The following is a 21010-nucleotide window of genomic DNA, read 5'->3' on the forward strand; positions in this document are numbered from 1 at the left end:
TTTGTGGTAATCATGGTGTTTGTCGACTACAATGGTCATTTACACCAGGCTGATATTTTTTATTTTAGATTCCGTAACTGCCGACATGTAGCACGGCACACTTCTGGGCTTTTGTAAGACACCGCTTATGCCAGCGGTTGCCAACTCAAAACGGGTCGCGGGCCGCACGAATTCAATATCGAGATTAATTAGGCCACACAGTTGAACAGCGACGCTATCTCGTCACCTAATCAACCCTAATGAATTGATATCTTTGTAAATTTGTGGTACTGGACTTACCGAACGCCTTGAAATCTTAATTAAGGACTGCAACGTGTGTTGATTGATCAGATAGTACCAGACATGGTGGCGCCTGCATGACAACGCTATTCTCAAATCCACATTGTCTTCGTCATCATCGGCGAGAAATGGCTGTGAAGTGTGAAGTGACATTGCTGTCGTTAAAATGTATTCATTAAATACGATTTATTCCTTGTATATGTGGATAAATGGGCGAATAATGTATCGATTCAGAAATCCGGCCCGCCAAGTATCACTTAATTTTCCTATATCCGGCCCGCCGACTGGAGAAGATGCCCGCCCCTGCTCTAACCGGTGGCGTAGCAGCCACGTACTTGGCCGTTGTAGCTCTGCAGAGACGGCAGAGACTGTACAGTGAACACAGCACGGAGAGATGGCTAGGGGAGATTTGGTACCGATGGATCAAAAATTGGAGACTGATATTTGGCCCCAAATGTTCAGCCGATAACAGCAGATCTTTTGCTGGGTCAACACTTGGATACAAGCTATGCCTATTGCCAGAACCGTAACTGCCGCACCCCAAACCCCCTAATTGGGGGGGGGCGAGCTCAAAGGGGGCCCAAATTTATTTCGTGAGTTACCATAAATTATAGAGTATTTTTTGAAAATTTATGCAGCTTTTTCAAAACATTTTCGCGCTGCGCGCGATCTCTGGTTTCCAAATATCTTGATTATTGCATGGGTACTCTTCACCCAATAAATAATAGCCTACGCAAGATTTATAGAAATGGGCACATCGGCGTTGGTCATTACCGCGCCACGACGCACCAAGATATAAGGTTTCAGGCAATGTAACATGCGACTCCAAGAGGTGCATGTGCCAGAACGATCGGCAGCGAGAAAACCTTGGCCGAAAAGTAATGCGCTTATGCTGATACATATAAGTTTAATTGTCCATAGGCGCCTAAATGACTGGCGCCGAATGTTCCTGTCTTGGCAATCTGAACCTCACAAGACAAATACCATCCCACAGGGAAAACTTATATGCCAGTAAAGAAATACCAGTTTTAAATCGTGTGCGTGTAATAGTTTAGTACGTTCATGCGATTCTACAATTTTTGATATTGCGGAAGTCACGAAATAACATCATGTAACGTAGTTATACCACCGCGTCCGCCCGCCCGAAGATGTTTAATTATTATTTCCGCGCCGTACAATTTCCAAGACACCTCACTCAACTCTACCGGTAAATCTGATTACGCGAGAAGAGAGGACAAGAAATTGATAGCAATATATATATATCAAATTCCCGATCTTATGAACCGATTTTATTATGAATCATCGAAAATGTTCGCGCGTGGCCAGTAAATATATTACAACTAATTTCGTGGTAAAAGCGAACAACGTGATGCTGGAGGGGGAAGGGGGGTCGATTTATCACCCTATGGGAGCCCAAGGCCTAAGTTTTTTTGGGGCCTGACAATGTGCTGTTTCGTTCCTGCCTACAGGTATACGCCCTGATATGTTTAATTATAATTATTGAGTGGTCCTACCTGAAAAACTGGCCCGCGAGCAGGAAAGGACGTAGTTTATTTTTGTCCTTGATGTTTTTGCGTCATATACACCGACTCATAATACACATACACACGATCAGCGCATATGCATACCATGAGTGCATGTCCTACTCCAAGTGTATGGTTTCGACAGTTGACGCTTCCCCCCCTGCATTGCGAGAAACATACATACTCATTATTGCCTAATGCGTTGGGACGGATCAACCACAATGGCGAATTCAAACAGACGGAATTTGTCCGATTTCCAATCCAATTACCGAGAGGCCCATTTAGGATTGCTGTAGACCAGGGGTGGGCAAACTACGGCCCGCGGGCCGCATGCGGCCCGCAACACCGTTTTGTGCGGCCCGCGAGAGTCTCATGAAACTTATGAAAAATATTGATAAAATGCGTACTAAAAATCTACATGGACTTAATTAAACTTTATCTTAATATATTTTACCATGTTAATTCTAAATAAATACTTCATACATTATTTTATATATAATTTCAGGCGCGACAGCCCGACCTCAAGGCCCACGCATTTTAAAAGGTTTGAACTGCTAAATATCACAGAAATCCTAAACGGGATTGATATAATTCGGATCACGAGTGTGATTTCAGATTGGCCACTCCAGCAACGTTCATTAATTTTAGTGCTGTGCTTGGAGAAAACGATTCGCGGGTGTATTCGGTAGATTCGTTCTCTGTATGCGTAAAAGAGGTGTGGGCAACCTGAGGCCGTAGGAAATTTGTGCAGCCGTGGACACGGAATTCAATTAGCATGTGTTGGCGACCGTAGACATGCAATTTGAATTGACGAATTTATACCTTGCCCTAAATCCTCGAAATCACCCCCTCCATCAACTCTACTGGTGAATCTGATCACACGGGATGAGAAAGGTTAAAGTTCGATAGTAATATGTAAAACTACAAATATTATTGAAGAAATTAATTAGTGAATCTGAAAAATTTTTCGCGCTTCGCGCGAATATGTACGGTTACCGTTTACTGTGCCCACTCGCAATTTCGGTTCGTATAGTAAGCCTTAAATAGACGAGTCCGGAGTTCACCGGAAATAGACATATGCACTGTAACATGGTTATTTGGCGCCCAGCTCGTTCGTAACGGATATGCCCAGGAATGCAGCCGTAGGCTACATCAGTAGTCGAATTGCGTCCGTGAAGGGCTAAACGGTTGGCCACCTCTGGCGTAAAAGTAGGCTTTTTATATGTTATCTACATGTAGAAGAAGCGTGTTTGAAGCTAACATGGTTTTGATGCTGTCAATATGTGTGTCCGGGAACTGACCGAAAAGTGGAATTAGCAAATGTATGAACAGATAGCTGCTTACGCCGACTTTCATCCCTATAGTTTTGACAAATTGGTTTTTTGAGGTCGCGATCAGCTTATAAAGTCCTGCCACTGTTTCTGGCGCGTGTACGATTTCGTCAAAGCAATGTTTGTTTGGTTTTAAATAAGCATATAGATTATCTCCATGTCCTCGCTATATAATCAAATACCAATATTGTGTTTTGGTTTAGAATCCCAATTTTATATCGTGCGGCCCGCGAATGGATCCAGATGTTGAATGCGGCCCGCGAGCTCAAAAGTTTGCCCACCCCTGCTGTAGACCGACAAAACGCTGCGCAGCAAGCCGCAAAAGTAGAAACGAGACGCCACGATGATAGGACCGAGCAGTAGTTGCATTCTCTCGAATCTCCATCTACTCGTTTATCGTTGGAATTTGGATGATAGAAGAATATGTTGACCGATCATAGTCGGTCAAGTGGGGGAGTGTTTTGACGAGTCATGTTTTTAGTTGATCAGTTTGTATGTTTCAGTGAATCAGTTTAATTCAACTGTCCTTTATTTGCGTTCCGTTATTTTCCTCAACAACTCTTAATTGTTCTGTTTGGTTGATGATTGGTTAATTTAACTGTTGCGCCGTCCGTTCTCGTTTACCTTTATATTGCTCTGTTGCTGTTATTTCTTTCTCTATTCAACTGTTATCGGCCGAGCAATGCAATCTTGCGAATCTTGCCATTTACATGTCTTATCTACTTTTTCAAACACACCTCACTCCGCTCTACCGGTAAATCTTGATACGTGAGCAGAGAGAGGATAAAAATTGATAGCAATATATATGCAATTCTCGATCATATTGACCGATTCTATCATGAATTATGCCAATTTTTCGCGCTTCGCGCGGTTAAACGAGATAATGATAGACACACTTAATATAGATGATAAGTAGCGGAAATAGCGCATAGAGTCTTTAAGGGGGGTCTGGGGGCGAAGCCCCCCATAAGTCCGGTTTATTACCCTGTGGGGGGCCCAAGACCAACGTTTTGGGGGGGCTGACGAAGTGCTGTTACGGCCCAGCCTATTGCGCATGAATGAATATCCGTCTTTTCAAAAAATATTTATGAACGTTCAAACGCTGTCGCTCGAACGTATCATCTGTCCCCACCCGATGGGTCCAAAGGCACACGATCCGAGGACCTCTGAGACATACTCAAATGATACTACTTTTCTGCTGTGTAATATAATATAAGCTACAGCAAGCCAAAGAAGAATGTTTGGTCGCAACTCGCAACCGTCAAAAATATAATTAATAATAACTCAAATGTTGCCATGAAATCACGTTTCGATTTAGGCTCGAACTTGAGGATGCATTCATATTGCACGTAAATCGACATTGTTACCAGCAAATGCCTCGTTATAGCGATAAAACATCACAGACAATTGTTATATAAATAGTTCCACTGTTCATTGCCCCGAATATTTCAACGACTTCTTCGCCTCGGAATCAAAAGCGCGCAAGTACAGCACACGCGCGTCCACGTCGTCCAAAATAGCATATGATCGACCGAAAAGATTATCGCTCTATCAAATATGCCGGACCTGATGTGTGAAACAGTATCCCGCCGGCCATCCGACAGTCGACGAGCATGTCCATGTCCACATTCAAGTCGAAATACAAGTAGTAACTACTACCAAAAAAATACTTGTCCATCCTCAAGATTACCGGACCACGGCCTGACCATCGATCTCGCCTTCCATGACATGCCACCCCATTTTTCTCGCTTGCGTTTTTTCTATACTGTCATCTTTTAGTTTTCATTTAGTGCGCATGCCTCCTCTTTACATCACCTAGGCCAAGGTGGGGTGTCTGATTCCATAGACTGCTCCGAGTCGCTTCAACACCTTCCTATCTTTTCATTGTATCGCATTTTGTGGTATATTGAGCTGATAAAAATTGCTAATAGACCAATGATGATATAGGCATGTTTCAGTTCTTGCATGATTAGTTAGTGCAACTATTTTGCTTGATTTGGCTATTGTATTATTGGTCAACACCCTATGAATTTTATGGATGAATCGAAAAAAATTCCACTCAAGGGATGTTGAATAAAAGAGTATGTGTCATCATATAGCGCCGTGGTCCTCAACCTTTTTGTCTTCGCGGACCCCTTTCGGACCGTTTTGAATGCAACCCTACCTACGCCACTGGCTCTAACGACGGCATAGGTTGACGTACTCCTATGCATATGCTCCCTTTCCAATTTCCATGGTCGCGAAGCGGCGTTGGTCCTGCGTATTGTGAGGATTTGAGATATTGAAGTGTAAAACGCGGTCGTTGGAATTAGGTTCATTTTTAATCATTACCATTCGGGTTGTAACAGTGTTTCGCATTGGCTTGGCGTTTTCTCCTATGTGAACTATTTAGTTTAGTCCATTTTCCCAAAAAACTTTGAACTGAGTGTGCACTGTTTTACCTTCTCGGAATTTTGTGTCAATTTCACTGACTGGAGTGAACATGCAACACTACCGTCGTGTGGTTTTGATGCGGCCAGCGAAAATGTCCCACATTAGCTTTCTTGAGGGAGTATAATTATTTGCGTGAAAGAATTTCCTAATATAATTTCAACTTGTTGGATGATAAAGTATTTTTTCATTTACTGTGCTTATAGACATAGCATTGCTTTGACATGGCGTGGGCCGTGTATGTTGGATACAGCTGGTTTGGAACCACTGGTAAACTAAGCATAACACCAATAACAATCACCAGTCGGTTGTTCCTCGCCACAAAATGCATTTGTTCAGGTGGAACCCCCGCTATTTCAGCACTGGGAGACGGTTTCGTTATTACCAACTTATGGCAGGGTGCGGACGATTTGATTTCGTAAGACGAAACCCACGCACTATTACCTATAGAATAGAATCTACCTATTACTATGATACACCCACTTTGATTGAATTGATGCCGGATCAGACAATTGTAATGAGTAGTATTGTCAGAATTGTCCAAGCTTAAATTATCAAGCGATTGTTCAAGTCTTTATTCACAATAGAGAGGCTCGATTATACCGCATCGTAAACAATGTAAATAGTGGTGCATTGGTGAATGATGATAAGGAAGCTATTACAAAGCCGCCCAGACATTTGTTACTGTAGCAAAATACCAGAAGTTGTTTCTATAATAAGCGATAATGTCTGCAGCTAGAACGAAATTGCAATTACGATCGGATTTACGCAAACGGCGCGATTCTTTGTGTACGTAGCACTCTGTTTTATAGCAAAGCAATACAAAGTCGACGACAAACTCATTCCTTCTCGAGATCACCGCTTTATATCGCCAGTTTCTCTTAGCAATGGCAATGATAAATATGCGTCGGAACAATATTTCGTGGTTAGACTGATCCCAATATGACACTTTCAAGTTCTTGTCACGTGCGATTCTTGATGTGTGTCCTGTCTACTCTTGCGTACGTCGGACTATCAAACTCCCAGAATTTTCAGGCAGATCTTCAGAATAACACCGTAAGTATATTGTGTAGTTATAGTTATCTTACATTTGCGCATAAATGTGTTATGTATCATAGGTTTCATATTACCTATATAACGATCAGAGCTGGTCAAAATATATAGTCACTAGACAGTATAGTCACTATCGCTAGGCCTACTCAAGTTAAATAGTATAGTAATTCTTCAAATACATTACCAAGCCATGCAAGATACAACAAGTATAGGGTACTGATGCGGGATTTTCTGTACCCTTCTGCTTTTAATTGAATTGTACCCAAGTTAAAGCGACTATGAAGCCGGCGCTGACTTAATGAGTTCATTATTGTCGATTGCTACAGAATGTATACATACGGTAATCACTAATTTTGAGTTAAAACGAACGTAGTTCTATTTAATATCTCATGAAATTGCGAACCTCTGTAGGAATTATGCGGATACTGGTCCGAATTAACGGGACTTTTTTATTTCCAATTTTTTCCTCTGTTCAGTTCCCAAGAATTTGGCCGTTTAAAGCGGTTATTCGATGTAGGGATTAAGAGCATTCGTCCGTATAGTGATGATAGAAATGTTGCTCTTTATCGAAACATTGTAGTGCGATCGCGTACGGGAAGACTGTAGACCAGGGGTAGGGAACCTGTGCTGTTTTCAATTGTAACGCGAAAGAGCCATGCAACGATGTCAACCTGCTGTTACGTCACCATTGCAGATTCGTGACATCATTGTGGAACGAATTCGTAATTCACTACATATGATTCGTCATTTGATTTTAGATTACCCCATTTAACCAGCCTTCCAAGAAATTCCAAGAGGGTAGCCAGCATACCTCAATTGTTTAGGCCTACTGTATTTTTGGAATGTGGAATTGTGAATATCACTGCCAAGAGAGTTCATTTATTGCCGATGATCAGGAATACGGATTTGAAAACTATATTCTCTCTGATCAATCAACATATTGTGCAATCTACGATTCCAAGGCAATGCCTCTTATTTACATGCTGTAGGCCAAAGGCGGGTCTTTGATTGAAACTAGAATACTACGCCAAGTTGTTTCGGACCTTCTATCTTTTCATTATATCGCAATCTTGTGGTGTATCGATTTGATCAAAATATTAATAATATGATGATGATGGAATAGAGTTAATATATATCATATCGATTAATTTATAATTATTACATTTCAGCTCGTGATCACAGTAAACGAGTCACTGCCGAATCGGGAGATATCGACTCTCATCAGCAGCTCCTGCCAAATTGCTGAATCACTGAAAACAGCATATAAATTTGATTTGATCAGATGGATTATCATAAGTATATCGAACTTATACATTTGTATACGAAGATATTGCATGTAATAACCAGACAATGTGGAAAACTCTGCTGTTTAGGCAGCTTTAAACACCGGGTTGTAATGACTCGAGTCATTACTCGACTCGAGTCGTGATTTTTTTTCGTGACTCGACTTGATTCGAGTCGTTTTCTTAAAAATGAAAAATCAGTCGACTCGACTCGAATTAATTTGTGTATTGACTCGACTTGTACCCGAGTCATTGCGCATGACTTGGGCCAAGTCATATGGGGACTACCAAAACAGGCATTTCATTGTAATTTCGAAGAATAGCAAAGTTATCACACTATTGTTATTTCGTCTATGAGTACTGGTTCTTGAAAATGCTACCGAGACAAAAACTGTTAAAAGTGAGGAAAACTAGTATATTATGAATGCGAACATACAGTCCATCCTCAAGATTACCGGACCACGACTGACCTATCGATCTCGCTTCCCATGACATGCCGCCCTATTTCTTGTCGCTTCCTTTTTCTATACTATCTTCTTTACTTTCATTCAGTGTGCATGCCTCCTCTTTACATCGTCTAGGCCAAAGTGGGTGTCCGATTCCATAGACAACTCCTAGTCGCTTCGACATCTTCCTTTCTTTTCATTGTATCGCATTTTTTGTGGTGTATTGAACTGATAAAATTGCTAATAAACCAATGATGATGATGATGATGATGAGATATCGATATCACTGAGCAGAGTGATATTATCTCGGAACTGATCAGTCAATGACTTGGACTCGGACTTGACTCGGCGATGAATTCAAAATGACTCGACTAGATTCGAGTCAAAACTATAAAAGTGAGATTGACTTGTGACTCGGAACCTCATGACCTGGTTACAACCCTGATTAGACACCAAGATCGATACTCGCGTCCATTCATTAGAAGATATTTTAATTCATCTTGAGCGAAAACGCAAATGATAATATCAATTCGGAAAACAGTACAATATGTATCAGAAAAGAATACCAATTCATTGGCGGCGGAAAATATGCCGATTGACTTCACTGGAGATCTAAAACTACTTGGTGTTGGTAACAGGACTTTCCAGTCGATCGACTACAAACGGAGCCTTCAAGACCGGCAGAATTTGGGCTAATTGTAACCTCTGCCATCATTCCGTTTTAGACTATATTTAAACGCAATAATATTATCGATGATCAAAGTGCCAATAATTGAACACTTCTAATCCGTACAATGTTAACGCATGACAATGAAAAATTATTTCAGGGAACTCTACTACTGTACGCACCGTGGATGTATCGACAATATCGTGTCGACGCGAGACCAGTACCCAGTCGTTTACCATCGCTGACACTGTGACGGTCAAAGCAGGTAAAGTAACTTTATGTCGTGGACATATGTTGGGCTACAACATTTGTAAATAGTCAATACAATGCGTTAGTAAGCCAAGCAATCAATATATTATTGGTGGTTGTTATCATCTTCTTTATTCGCGGTCAAACTGGTAAATACCAGTGGCGGCTCGTCCTATAGGGCAACTGGGGCATTGCCCCACCTAAAATTCTGTTCAATAACAATTCTTTACCATTTATAGACGCACCGAAATCACAGCGAAAATCGTATTCTTCTTGTCCTTTCGCTTGTAAATGCCCATATACAGCGAAGTCGCTGCGAAAATCGAATTCTCTTCCGTGTTTTCGCTTTGCGAATGCCTAGCCTGGGCATACCCCGGTAGCGCTCATAACAAGCTTTCACTGTCTATTCTCTCAAAGCCGCGCTCAATAAAGAAACGGTGATTTACTCTCTCCTATTCATAAAATTACCGAGCAACCGGGGCAACATAGCCTAGTCGCCCTTAAGGTGTGATGTAACAATCGTATCTATATCTGAACTCGGTTACCGTCATATGCGTTGAGTCGATCTTTGCTGGTATAGGTCGATTTTGATCGTGTTTCACTCCATGATAATTCTTGAAACTTGGTATGTCATGTCGTGATGGTGGTATTTAACACTGTCCTAAGTTTCAGGGTTTCTACTCAAAGTTTAGGGTAGTAATTCCGTTTACAAAGTTGAGTGTGTGCTGATCCGTCATGTATCACAAACAGATTTTACTCAAAAGCCGGTATTGGTGTCCATTGATTTTGACGATGTTCCATACCGAGATCGGTCATGACATTTGGTACGATGAGTCTAAATGTTAGTATCGAACGCTGTACCAAGTTTCAAGTTTGTCATTGAACTATGTTAGTGGTAATTTCGTTTCCTAAGTCGAGTGAGAGCTGACTCGTCATTTATCGCAAACATATTTTACGCAAAGCCGGTATTGGTCTCCATTGATTTTAACGATGCTCCTTAGCTAGATCCGTCATGAGCTTTTGCATGGTATGCCTTGATTTTACTATCGAATGCTGTGCCAAGTCTCAAGGTTGGTACTCCATGATTCGGGCAGCAATTTCGTTATCAAGGTCGAGTATGGTAGAGATGTGCGCTGATCTGACACTTAGCCTACCTAGCGCATTGCGGATTTCACGCAAAAGCCGGTGTATCTGTGTTAACGCTAACTGTGTTCCATACTGAGATAGTTGATGAGATGATGATATCATGAAACGGTTTACTAACATCCTCGGTTTGCATTCAAATATTTAGTTTTATTTTATATTCTTCAATGTCAATTTCACCGTGCAATTGTGACCTTCAGGCCATTTGCTTACAATTACAACCCCTGTCAAGCGCGATAGCTGTTTCGTTTTCGATGGCGGCTAACAGCTGATCGCTTGATCAGCCTATTCTTCAGTAAATTTTACGCAAAATTCGGACTTGGTCTGTTCGTATTAATTTTGACAGTGTACCATACCGAAAACGGTCATGAGGCTACTTCTCGATGATTTCATGTAACAGCGTACCAAGTTTTCGGCTTTCAATCACGTATTTATTCGGTAATATATTTTCCAAAGGCGATTTTGCAGCAGACATATAGACACCATAGACCGTAAGCCGTATGTGTCGTGTGACAGTCTCCAGCCTCAAGGCCAAAATCTCCTATGCTGTACCGGGACCGAATTTCCGAGGCTGCTATCCGTAGTTCTTCAGAATGATGTTTTGGATTCAATATGACAGGCCCAATCTATGAGATAACAATTGCGTATGTGTCCGAACTCGTTGACCTTTCCAGTTAGGCTTACGCAATCTCTCGAGTTATAGACATTTCCTTTTCTGCAGATAATTAGTCGGGTGTAGTGCGAACATGAACCGTGTCGAATCTTTGTTCCGCACGCCGTTTACGCAGTTACCACACTTCAAGTCACAGCTCACCAGCAGACCTCTCGCGGCACATACGTTAAAATCACTGTTGTCGTTCGTGTTACCGTACCACCAAGTTACTTGTTTACGTTGGAAAACGCCATTGTGACGTCATGTTGATGTCGCTTGCAGCCCTTGCCCCACCACCCGATATTGTCACGAGCCGCCACTGGTAAATACACACATAATTCGGGGAGCAACCTGCCCGCAAACTAAAATGGCGAGATTGAAGTAAATTGTAGTAATGCAGTCAAACATGAGTTTTTTGCTTACGACCCTTGTAGCGCCAATGACTATCGGTACAACGTTTATTTTGCATCGCCACATTTTCTCACATTCCATTTTGAGTTCTGCGTATTTCGATTGTTTTTCTGATTCCTTTTGCAGTATGTTTTGATTTATTATCACTATTGAAAATGTCCTCAGAGGACGCCTAAATGTCCTCCTTATTGGCAATTCGTCCTCCTTCACAAAGGCTAATGGACAGGGTCAACTAAAAATTGGCATAAATTACACGAAATAGGTAATTCGGACGTTCGAGCGGGTCATTCGGGAGTCGAATCAGAGTGATGACCTTCTTTTCTTTTTATTGTCCAAACCACAGAAGTATCGTAAAAAGTTGGGTAATTCGGGAGTCGAGTCAAAGTGATGACCTTTTCTTTAATCAACACAACAAGATTTCCAGTAAATATATCAAAATCAGCTGTTTTCAATTTCAGTGAACTATCTTTTATGGTTTTTATAAAGTGACCCCCTTTCCGGATTACAAAATATGGTAACCCTAAGACGCTAGGGTTACAAGATTTTGGAAATCTGAAAAGAGGACAGTTTTCCAAATTTTTTGGTCTTGCAACACCGGAGGAAAATCCTGAAGACATGGTAAATTTTTCCTACTTCGTGGTCGGTTGACTAAAGAAAAAGGTCAACTTTCCGGAAATAGCCGCCGGAGCGTTACTACAGCGCTGATTTATTGTATCCCAGTCAAATTTTGCCCTATATTTAACCAAAATACTCAAATAAAGAGGACATTTGGGCTTTCTCCGAGGAAACTTTCAAAGTCAAAAAGAGGAAGTATGGTAACCCTATATAAAGCCCCCGAAATATAAAATAACCTATAAGTATACCAACAATTTACTGCTTTCATCTTCAAGAATAAAGTCACCGCCGCGCAGTTGGGCAGTTGTTAATCATGAATGTATCGAATAATCTAATACTCTAGTCATGTGCGAACACTGAACAGTCGACACGCGTGAATCGGACTGCATCGCCTACACCCCGTTGACAATTTTGAAAAGTCAATAACCCCGCGGATACACAATGAACAGGATAGTTAATTATAACATAATCGTTGATGGTTGCTGAGCTTGTTTTTGCCCTGGCAAAGTCTTGAAAGGCTGGTTTGGCGGTGGAAAGATCCAGTCTCGTGTCATATTGAATATCCAATACACTGAGCTGCTTTGTCATCTGAAGTAACATTGTTAAAAACCCTCATTACAACGACATGTTGATGGGAAACGCAAAAGCAATGGCATGGCAATTTCATTAAGTTTGGGGTACGCTTTGCTGAGTTTGAACATAAAACACGTTCTGGCTTGCGCACTCCATTGTCATGCAGATAGCATACGTAAAGCCAAGCTTCAGATAACTTACTTCCCTCTTTTAGCAGGGGTAGACATATTGCGCAAACTTTAATATGTTCACAAAAATATTCTCTAATTTCTGTTCATTAATGACATAATTATCTGTCCGCTTCGAGCTCTGGCCTCCTCCCAATTATGGAGTGGGGGTGCGGCAGTTGCAGTCCTGGCCTGGTACCCAGTCCTTATCATGTTATAGTGCATTAGACTTACAGACGATTAACGTTTTCAAAGTTTTCATTGGCCCTCGGGTTAGGAACCTCCGATCTATACTATACAATATGCACGAGGTATGAGCGATTAGTCATTTCATTTCCGTTTCTTCCAGTCGTAACCGAACCGACGCCTCCGCTACCGACAACCCGTACCATTCGAACTTCAACCGGTAAGTGACACGCAGGCTAGTTAAACATAACCCTTTATAAACTGCTGTCATATGCATGCATTGTATACATTTACAGAAACCGATACTTCTCATCACGTCATCGATAACAGCACGCATTCGTCATTGCCAACAAGTGCTCAAGCTACCAACAAAGACGCCACCGCGACTGCGTCGTTCTACGCGACAACTAGCGAAATTTCTACTACTCCGAACAACGGATCTAATTCTGTATCGACTTCAAAAATCGTAACAGACGCAGCAGATTCAATAGCGTCTACTCAGGATGCCAGTGTCGAAACTACATCATCCAACCTCGTACCTACTGGGGTAACACATTCCGAACCCGAGCCTACAACGCCTAGATCTACTTTAATATCCACAAACAAAACTTCCACCGCATCTCAAACTCCGATCTCAGGGACAATATTGGATAACGACACGCTAACCTCAAAAACTATCACAACTGAATCTGCATCAGCCCCATATTCGAATGAAATGACCACGAAAGAAGTGACACCGACAACAAAAGCGATCGGATTCACTGATACGACTGCGTACGTCGCTGAAATATCGTCAGCAACATCCTCATACGTTGAACCATCTTCAAAATCTGCTACTACTACAATATCAAATGTAATCTCCGACTCCAACTTGACGACAGCATTGATAGCGAGCACAAATACGACTGAGTTGATCACAGTAACAGATATTGCAACAACGCCAACAAGAACGGTCAGTGGAACACAGACTTTTGGACGGAACATTTCAACTATATCAAACGGGGTATCGGACAGCGCTGCAACGATATATGAGACCACAACAGCATCAACTGCGACAAGTGATGCAACAGACCTCTCCGCCCAAACAAACTCAATATCTGTTGCAAAATTGAACACCACTGCAACAGAGCCAACTGCGACGCTTGAATCAATTGCTTCGACAACATCGGACCAAATCACAAAGGAAATCATCACCTCCGAATCTGTACCGGTAACAGAATCGACTCTGAGAAGTGATGTGTATAACACTGGCGTCTCTACTGGTACTGAAACCGGGATTACGCGAACAGCTTTCTCAACGTCGGGACCGACTCATAACGCAGTGTCGACTTCGACAACAGCACCGACTGGGAACGGAACAATATCAACTGGATTCTCAACTACAGATACGATTTCTGGCCATGCAGTGTCGACATCATCTAATCGTTGTACCACTTCCGGTTCAACTGCGTCGCAGACGACAACATCACCGGAAGTAACTGGTCTACATACCGGAACAGTGTCGAATATAACTTCAAGTAATGTGTTCGGCAATGAATCGACGGTCGATAGTGTCAGCGTCGATTCTGGGATAGTATCCACCGACCCCACGACTAAAATAACATCCATAGCAACTACAGACTCTGAGGCGAACTCAATGGCGGTTTCAGCCACGTCATTCGATGTGTCTGACGACAATGTCCACACAACATACCCGACTGCAACACCAACGCCTGGATATGACACGGAATCAACTACAAATCTAAACACCGGAACTAATATATTTGAAACATCTAGCACCGCGCATATCTATACAAGTTCAGCAGATTCATCTGTACACAGCACTACTTCTGGCACAGTAACGGAAGTGATATCGAGTGAAAAACCACACGTAACACGATTTGAATCTACGGTTGCCTCAACGCTTTCATATTCAAGCGAAAGTACCGAGTCTGATGAACCCACTACAGCGATTGCGACAGGGTTTACTACTGAAGCGTCTAGCACAGTACAGACGAGCGGCGCTTTTACTCATTCAACCACATTGACTGAATCATCAACTCCAAGTCCAACCACCGCGGGTGTGTCAATGTCAACGTCTAGTACCGTGAGCTCGTCTGAAACCACGACCCACACTGCACCAACCAAAACATCCAACTTAGTCACGTCTTCCGTACCGTTACATTCCGAGTCCACGAATCAGGCTACTACGACGGCATCACCGGTATCTGGCGACGAAACAGCTTCTGCAGTATTGACATTATCGAGTATCTCGTCGTCATTTGACTCCACTACCGAAGTTACAATGCTAACTACTTCTACTGAAATACCAGCCGCCGGGGCAGGGGCGGATTTCCAAGGAACGGGTCGGTCTATAAGCTCAGGTAAACGCCGTGTATGAGAGTGAGCGTGTCGTGATAAATCATAACTTCGATCTACCGTATAATCATTAACCATGACAGTATTTTCACGATGAAAATTTTATATTCGTTTAGGAGAGATTGTTGCTGCTGTGCTCGGTTCACTTTTTGGAACATTCGTCATCGTCATTGCAATATTCTTCATCGCTCGCCAGATAAGAAGACGGTGGGTAACCAACACGTTTCTATGATTTGATTACATATTACACGCACACCAGAAATGCAACGAAGGACCTATTAGAGCCCGGCCGATATCAGAATCAGTCGAAATATTGGTGTCGGTCAAAACCCAGGAATTCACCACTTCATCTATCCCGTCCTTTATAATCATTACTGTCGTCCCATAATTAGCCTACTTGCAAAAGTAAAACCATCGGAAATTCTTGTGCTTCCTGAAGTCCAATATACGCCCGTTCGACTAGAACTATAGAAGTAGCTTAGCATAGTTTAGTAATCACTGGTTTTGTGTATATGTGTATCTGTCTATTGTAAATAAATGATGCTAGAGCCATGTTTTTCAAATTGCTTTCATTAATTAGATTGGGATTACAATATGTCTTATCTTGATATCGGAAAAATATTGGCTTCATCAGCAACTTTATCTGTATCAGCTCGAATATCTGGTATCGGTCGGGCACTAATCAAAATGTCCAATTTCATCGCAGGCAAAGGAGCAGTACATATCTCTAGGAAGAGTTCGACATCGATTTATTAAAGGTATCATTCCTGAATTACGATATGGTCCACCAAACTGCCGACAGAAACTTATCTGCAGCTAAGCACCGAGCATGATACTCTGCGTGGAGCATGTTAGCCAAATAACCAATATTTGTATGACAAGTATAATTCTCATGAATTATACTGTCTCTGATTGGCGTAGCCCGGGTCGCTGTCACCCCAACTGCGTTTCGTCCAACTCTTCAACCGTAACTGCTATGAAACGCAACGATTTTCGTGGTAGAAGATACCTTCGAAAGACCTCTGTAATTAGACCAGTGGTTCTTGATTCATATATATAATACATGCATCCTTCGATTCTACTCAAGAAAATATAATATGTTTTATGAAACCTGATAGATGACGATCCGACGACCCATACTTATAATTTACTAACGCCGGTCTTCGCCTAATGTCTCATTTCGAAAATGATGAACAATCTAGTCAGGTCATGGCGAAACAATGAGGCTTGACGCTGCATGAGTATCGATTGCTTGATAACAATGCGACTAGAGAAAAAAGTTGGCGCCTATTATGTATTAAGTATTTCGAAAATGCTCGGCTATACACGCGTAAGTGCCGCTCTCATTTCATTTTCGAAACAAATTATGGAAAGGACTGTTAGCCAAGATAAGTTGACACAAACAATGTGATTAGAGTGAGGGCATTCAACCAATTGATTGAACTGTAGAAATCGAAATCACAAATGTCATGCGATCTAGAGCTAGACAGCCAACGACTGAATGGATCGAGATTCCTGCAGTATAGGTATCAAGGTCAAGCTACAAGTCGGTATCTACGGAATGTAAATGAAGAAAATTGGCCTGGTCTAAATGAGTATAGTAGTCGACAAACATGAATACCACAAACAACAAGGTCAAGCGATGTGGCGTAATCTGCTACAGCTAAAGATGACACCCCTGAAACTGAATCACCAAGCCCTTGGGTCCTGATCAAAACCACAGTAGATCTAAGTAGTCAAACTGGCTACTCAAGTAGTAGAAGTAGGGCTGTAAATGTCTACTAAATAACAAGTAGCAGAAACTATTTGCAAGACGTGTCAAAGCTAGTCCAAACGGCGGTAGAAGATGAAATGTATCAAAAGTACTCAAGTTAGTACGCTTGACAAGTATGTTTGTTCGAGGGTTCGTATACTTTTAGCAGTAGAGATCACATATGGTTTCATTCGAAATAGCAGGGCGTGTATTCTCAACTGACGCTACAATAGGTACAATCATAGAAAATAGGCCGACCCTCATTAGTTAGTGTGCGGCTAGCTATTTCTCGCAGCTGTTACGACGATTCCTCACATAAAATCGATGCATGCTTCTATCCCAAACTACTTTATACTTTATAAATCGGGAAAATAAAATAGATTTGACTAAAAAATTGTGCGAACAAAAGTGAGATTATAGTCTTAAAACATAACCACTTGAGTAAGTATAGAGCAAGTAGGCAGAATCTATAGGCCTGGATACGTTGGTCGCCCCTGTGCGTAATTTACATGGTAACTCATAAATATGACATCTATTTTCAGGTACATTGCATAGTTACTGCATTGGTGGTTTCACAAATACTCTAAAATCATGAGAATTGTACTATGGAAAGGGTGAATGTTGTTTAGCGTCCTCATGAACACCAGGGTTGTATAAAAAATATACGTATGTAAAATTCTAGAATACAGATCTATTCGCTTCTGAAGGTAGCGATATACAACCAAACGTGTAGGTTATAGCATCTGGAGAGATGGAGACAGTCTACTAATTACAGTCTGATTAGAATATAAGGATTATTTATAACCGTAAGAAAAATCGTACAGGAACACTGAGGCTGTAAAATGTTACAGTAGTATAATGCTATTTTCAACTCAAACGTCTTTTTTCAGGACGTCCTCAACAAGGGAATTGATGAATCCATACGGGTCAAGCAACCTTTACAATGCCGAAATTTATCAGCCACAGCGACCGACTCTGTAAAGCCGCAGACAAGCCGCAGCTCACTCATGAGCTCCTATATAGAATATTGCACTTTGATGCCATGGATGTCAAGGAATGCGCATAGACGCGCCCAAATGGGTCTGGCGTGGGCCAGTACCATTTGAGGTCACATTCAGTTGAATAAAACATTGATCCCGGCCGGGAAGCGTCGCATGTGGAAGTTGCAAAACTTTTGATTCATCTCTTCAATAGTTCGGATGAAATTTCAGAGCTTATGACGAAATAATCGACGTCACGGAGTCCTGTAAACACGGGTATACCGCGGCTTATATATATTTAAACTATTTTCATATTTAGTATCTAAATTATATCACTTTATTTCAACGTTGTATCGGCATACGCATTGGTATTGACCATCAATATAATCGCAATGAGCAGATGTGGTCAAAATTGGATGATACTAGTGTATGTGCTGGGAGCAAGGCTGTAATTTTTCACTCAATTCCAAGTACAAGTGTAAAGTAGCATACCACAGCTCTACCGGCTATAGGTGGTGTGCAATTTTCGAAATTGTGTCGTAAGGTGATGCCGGGTTTACACCTTCTGCAGTTGATATGGTAATCAGAGGCATTAAATCTAACAAAATACTAATCTCTATCTAGTTGGCAAAATCGGATTTATATTTTTACGCGATCAATACGACCAGCTTTTGCCCATAGCCTACATTATACAACCACGGGGGTATTGTCTATGGTCTTCTCTTTACCTATGTTTTATATTGGCATACTCGTTTATCTTGCCCGCAAGGACAAGACCCGACCAATTCATAACAACGCTTCTCTATCGTCCATTGTAATACAACATTGTATGGTTTTGGAATGATAATTAGGCCTATAATTAATTGGTAGGTTGAATGAGTAATTGGTTAAATATAGCCCACTTCGACCTTACGATCAGAGGTTTCGCTTTGAAAATAGAAATGAATCCGAAGATAGCAGTGGTCAGTTATTTTTTGTTGCGCTTTGCGGAATAAACTACAGAAACGCGTTTCTGTCGGATGGGTTTCACGATCTTCGGAAAACGACGAAAACGAACATTTTAACCTGTTTCTGAAAGGCAACGGGACATCCGTCCAAGCAACGTCATACAATCTGCAATTTCATTTACACAGCATACAACAAAAGTGGAGAGCATGGATCCGGAGTCGAAGCGGATCTTGGTCAGATTTACGGGACCTTCGCCGGACCTGGAGTAAGGTTTTTGATGAGCAGTGAACACGAATGTCTCGTTGCGGCTGGGGTGGGCTAGCGGGCCGAGCCAGAAGTTGAAACCATTGCACTTCAACCTTTTTAGGCGTGGTGCACCCTTTCAAGCTACAGCTATGACCAGTGGCGGCTCGTGACAATATCGGGTGGTGGGGCAAGGGCCGCAAGCGACTTGTTATCAATATGACGTCACAGTGGCGTTTTTCAACGTTCAAAAGTAACTTAATGATGGTCACATGAATTTCCCGTAAACAATGATTTTTAACGTAGGTGCCGCGAGAGGTTTGCCGGTGGCGTGACTTGAAGTGCGGTAACAAATGTTTTATTCATTGTTTTTTATTCAAATGATTATTTTACAAAATGTACGCGAACTAAGAATCGTTCCCATGCCACGAATCAATCATCACGGTATCCTTAGTAGCATGCGTTATGATTTCGTGGTAGAGATTACGCAAGCGCCGAGTAAGACTATACCAAAACATACACAGACCAACTACCTACAAAGAGCATTCGCATGACACTTTGTGGTGTTTTAATCGTTCCATGCTCAGCAATTCTGTAAAGTGCTGCAGCGCCTCCGAACCGATTTGTATATGGTAGGATTCTCGTCCCGAAAGCGAGTCAAATCGATTTGCCCTCGTTTTTCTAAGCCCGTCAGAAAGTGTTTGGTACACGATGCTGATGCGTTACGACCAGGGGATAGGCAACCAAAGCGGTGGTACCCATAAACGTAAAACATTATAAAAAGCCAGCTGTTATCCATGGAAGATTAATTACGAGTCTGCCTGCCATCATTCAAGCAGGAATCCAAGCATTGTGTTAAATTGAAATGCGAGCACATATCGCATTAAACAATTTCATGAATAAATTATTTCATCTTGATGAATTTTTCACTTTTTTTCCATAGCCATAACAAAATATATCGGTAAATTAACTGTCAGTGTGCCTCGAGTAATAAGGATGAAAACCACTCACTTTTCCTTAGACATAGACATGGTTGAGTTACCTGGGCTCACTTGATTGAAATTATTCGGAAAGAACATGATGTGTACGTACAGTCGTACGCCCACCAGCATTAATTTATGTCTTGTATAAGTATTGTGCGCGACGTGATTTCTTATTAGCAAAATGTTCAATAACGAGTTTATTGAAATCTGGAATTCCCAGAACCACGTCGTTGTGAATCGAGAGAACAGCCAACGCATTAAGCCTATCTTGGCCCATCCTGTTTCTGAGAAAGGTCTTGATACGTTTCAATGTGCTGAAACTGCGCTCGGATTCCGCGGATGAAATCGGAGTGGTCAAAATGATATTCAGAAAGCTAGTTACTGTAGCAAAGTTGATCGAAAGCGAATTTTCAACTAGGAATTTTGAAAGTTCACTAGTGGTTTTAACTTCCGAAAATGACGTATTAGAATACAAACAAGTCAACTCGCTCTCCAACCGAGCAATGTCGATCATCGGGTAATAACGAGGCACGCTGCGCAGTAGTCCAGAAGGAAAATGAATTTTGTAGGCAGGGAAATTTCTCGGATTTAATAGGGCGAAAGTAACCAACTGGTCACTATTCAGACGATTTTGGATTTGGGACATCAGTATATCGCAACATTCGTAAGCCGCAACAAGCAGGTTTTGCACACTTATCCCACGACGTAAAAGCGCTGTGTCACCAGCGAAGTGTACA

General features: G+C 41.8%; 1 protein-coding gene and 1 long non-coding RNA gene across 3 annotated transcripts in view; one reads left to right on the plus strand and one right to left on the minus strand.

Moving 5' to 3' along the window:
- Window positions 1-8678, minus strand: part of LOC145452449 (uncharacterized) — a 44430-nt gene extending 35752 nt beyond the window's left edge. The window contains exon 1 of the long non-coding RNA XR_013919366.1: window positions 8332-8678. This is a non-coding gene — a long non-coding RNA (uncharacterized LOC145452449). The remainder of the gene's footprint in view (window positions 1-8331) is intronic.
- LOC145452443 (uncharacterized) lies at window positions 6070-19561 on the plus strand. 2 transcript variants are annotated; one of them, XM_080330630.1, is made up of 8 exons: window positions 6070-6619; window positions 7786-7912; window positions 9173-9277; window positions 13172-13228; window positions 13305-15371; window positions 15483-15573; window positions 16073-16124; window positions 18010-19561. In XM_080330630.1, the coding sequence occupies exons 1-7, from the start codon at window positions 6506-6508 to the stop codon at window positions 16095-16097; spliced, it is 2586 nt and encodes an 861-aa protein (XP_080186756.1). In that variant the 5' UTR covers window positions 6070-6505; the 3' UTR covers window positions 16098-16124; window positions 18010-19561. The 2 variants fall into 2 exon arrangements, with proteins under 2 accessions (XP_080186756.1, XP_080186755.1); XM_080330629.1 differs by lacking the exon at window positions 16073-16124 and having other exon boundaries at window positions 6071-6619.
- The last annotated feature ends 1449 nt before the right edge of the window (window positions 19562-21010 follow it).

Source organism: Botryllus schlosseri, chromosome 12 (assembly GCF_051294905.1).
Source record: "Botryllus schlosseri isolate E-star chromosome 12, Bs_hap1, whole genome shotgun sequence".
Taxonomy (NCBI): domain Eukaryota; kingdom Metazoa; phylum Chordata; class Ascidiacea; order Stolidobranchia; family Styelidae; genus Botryllus; species Botryllus schlosseri.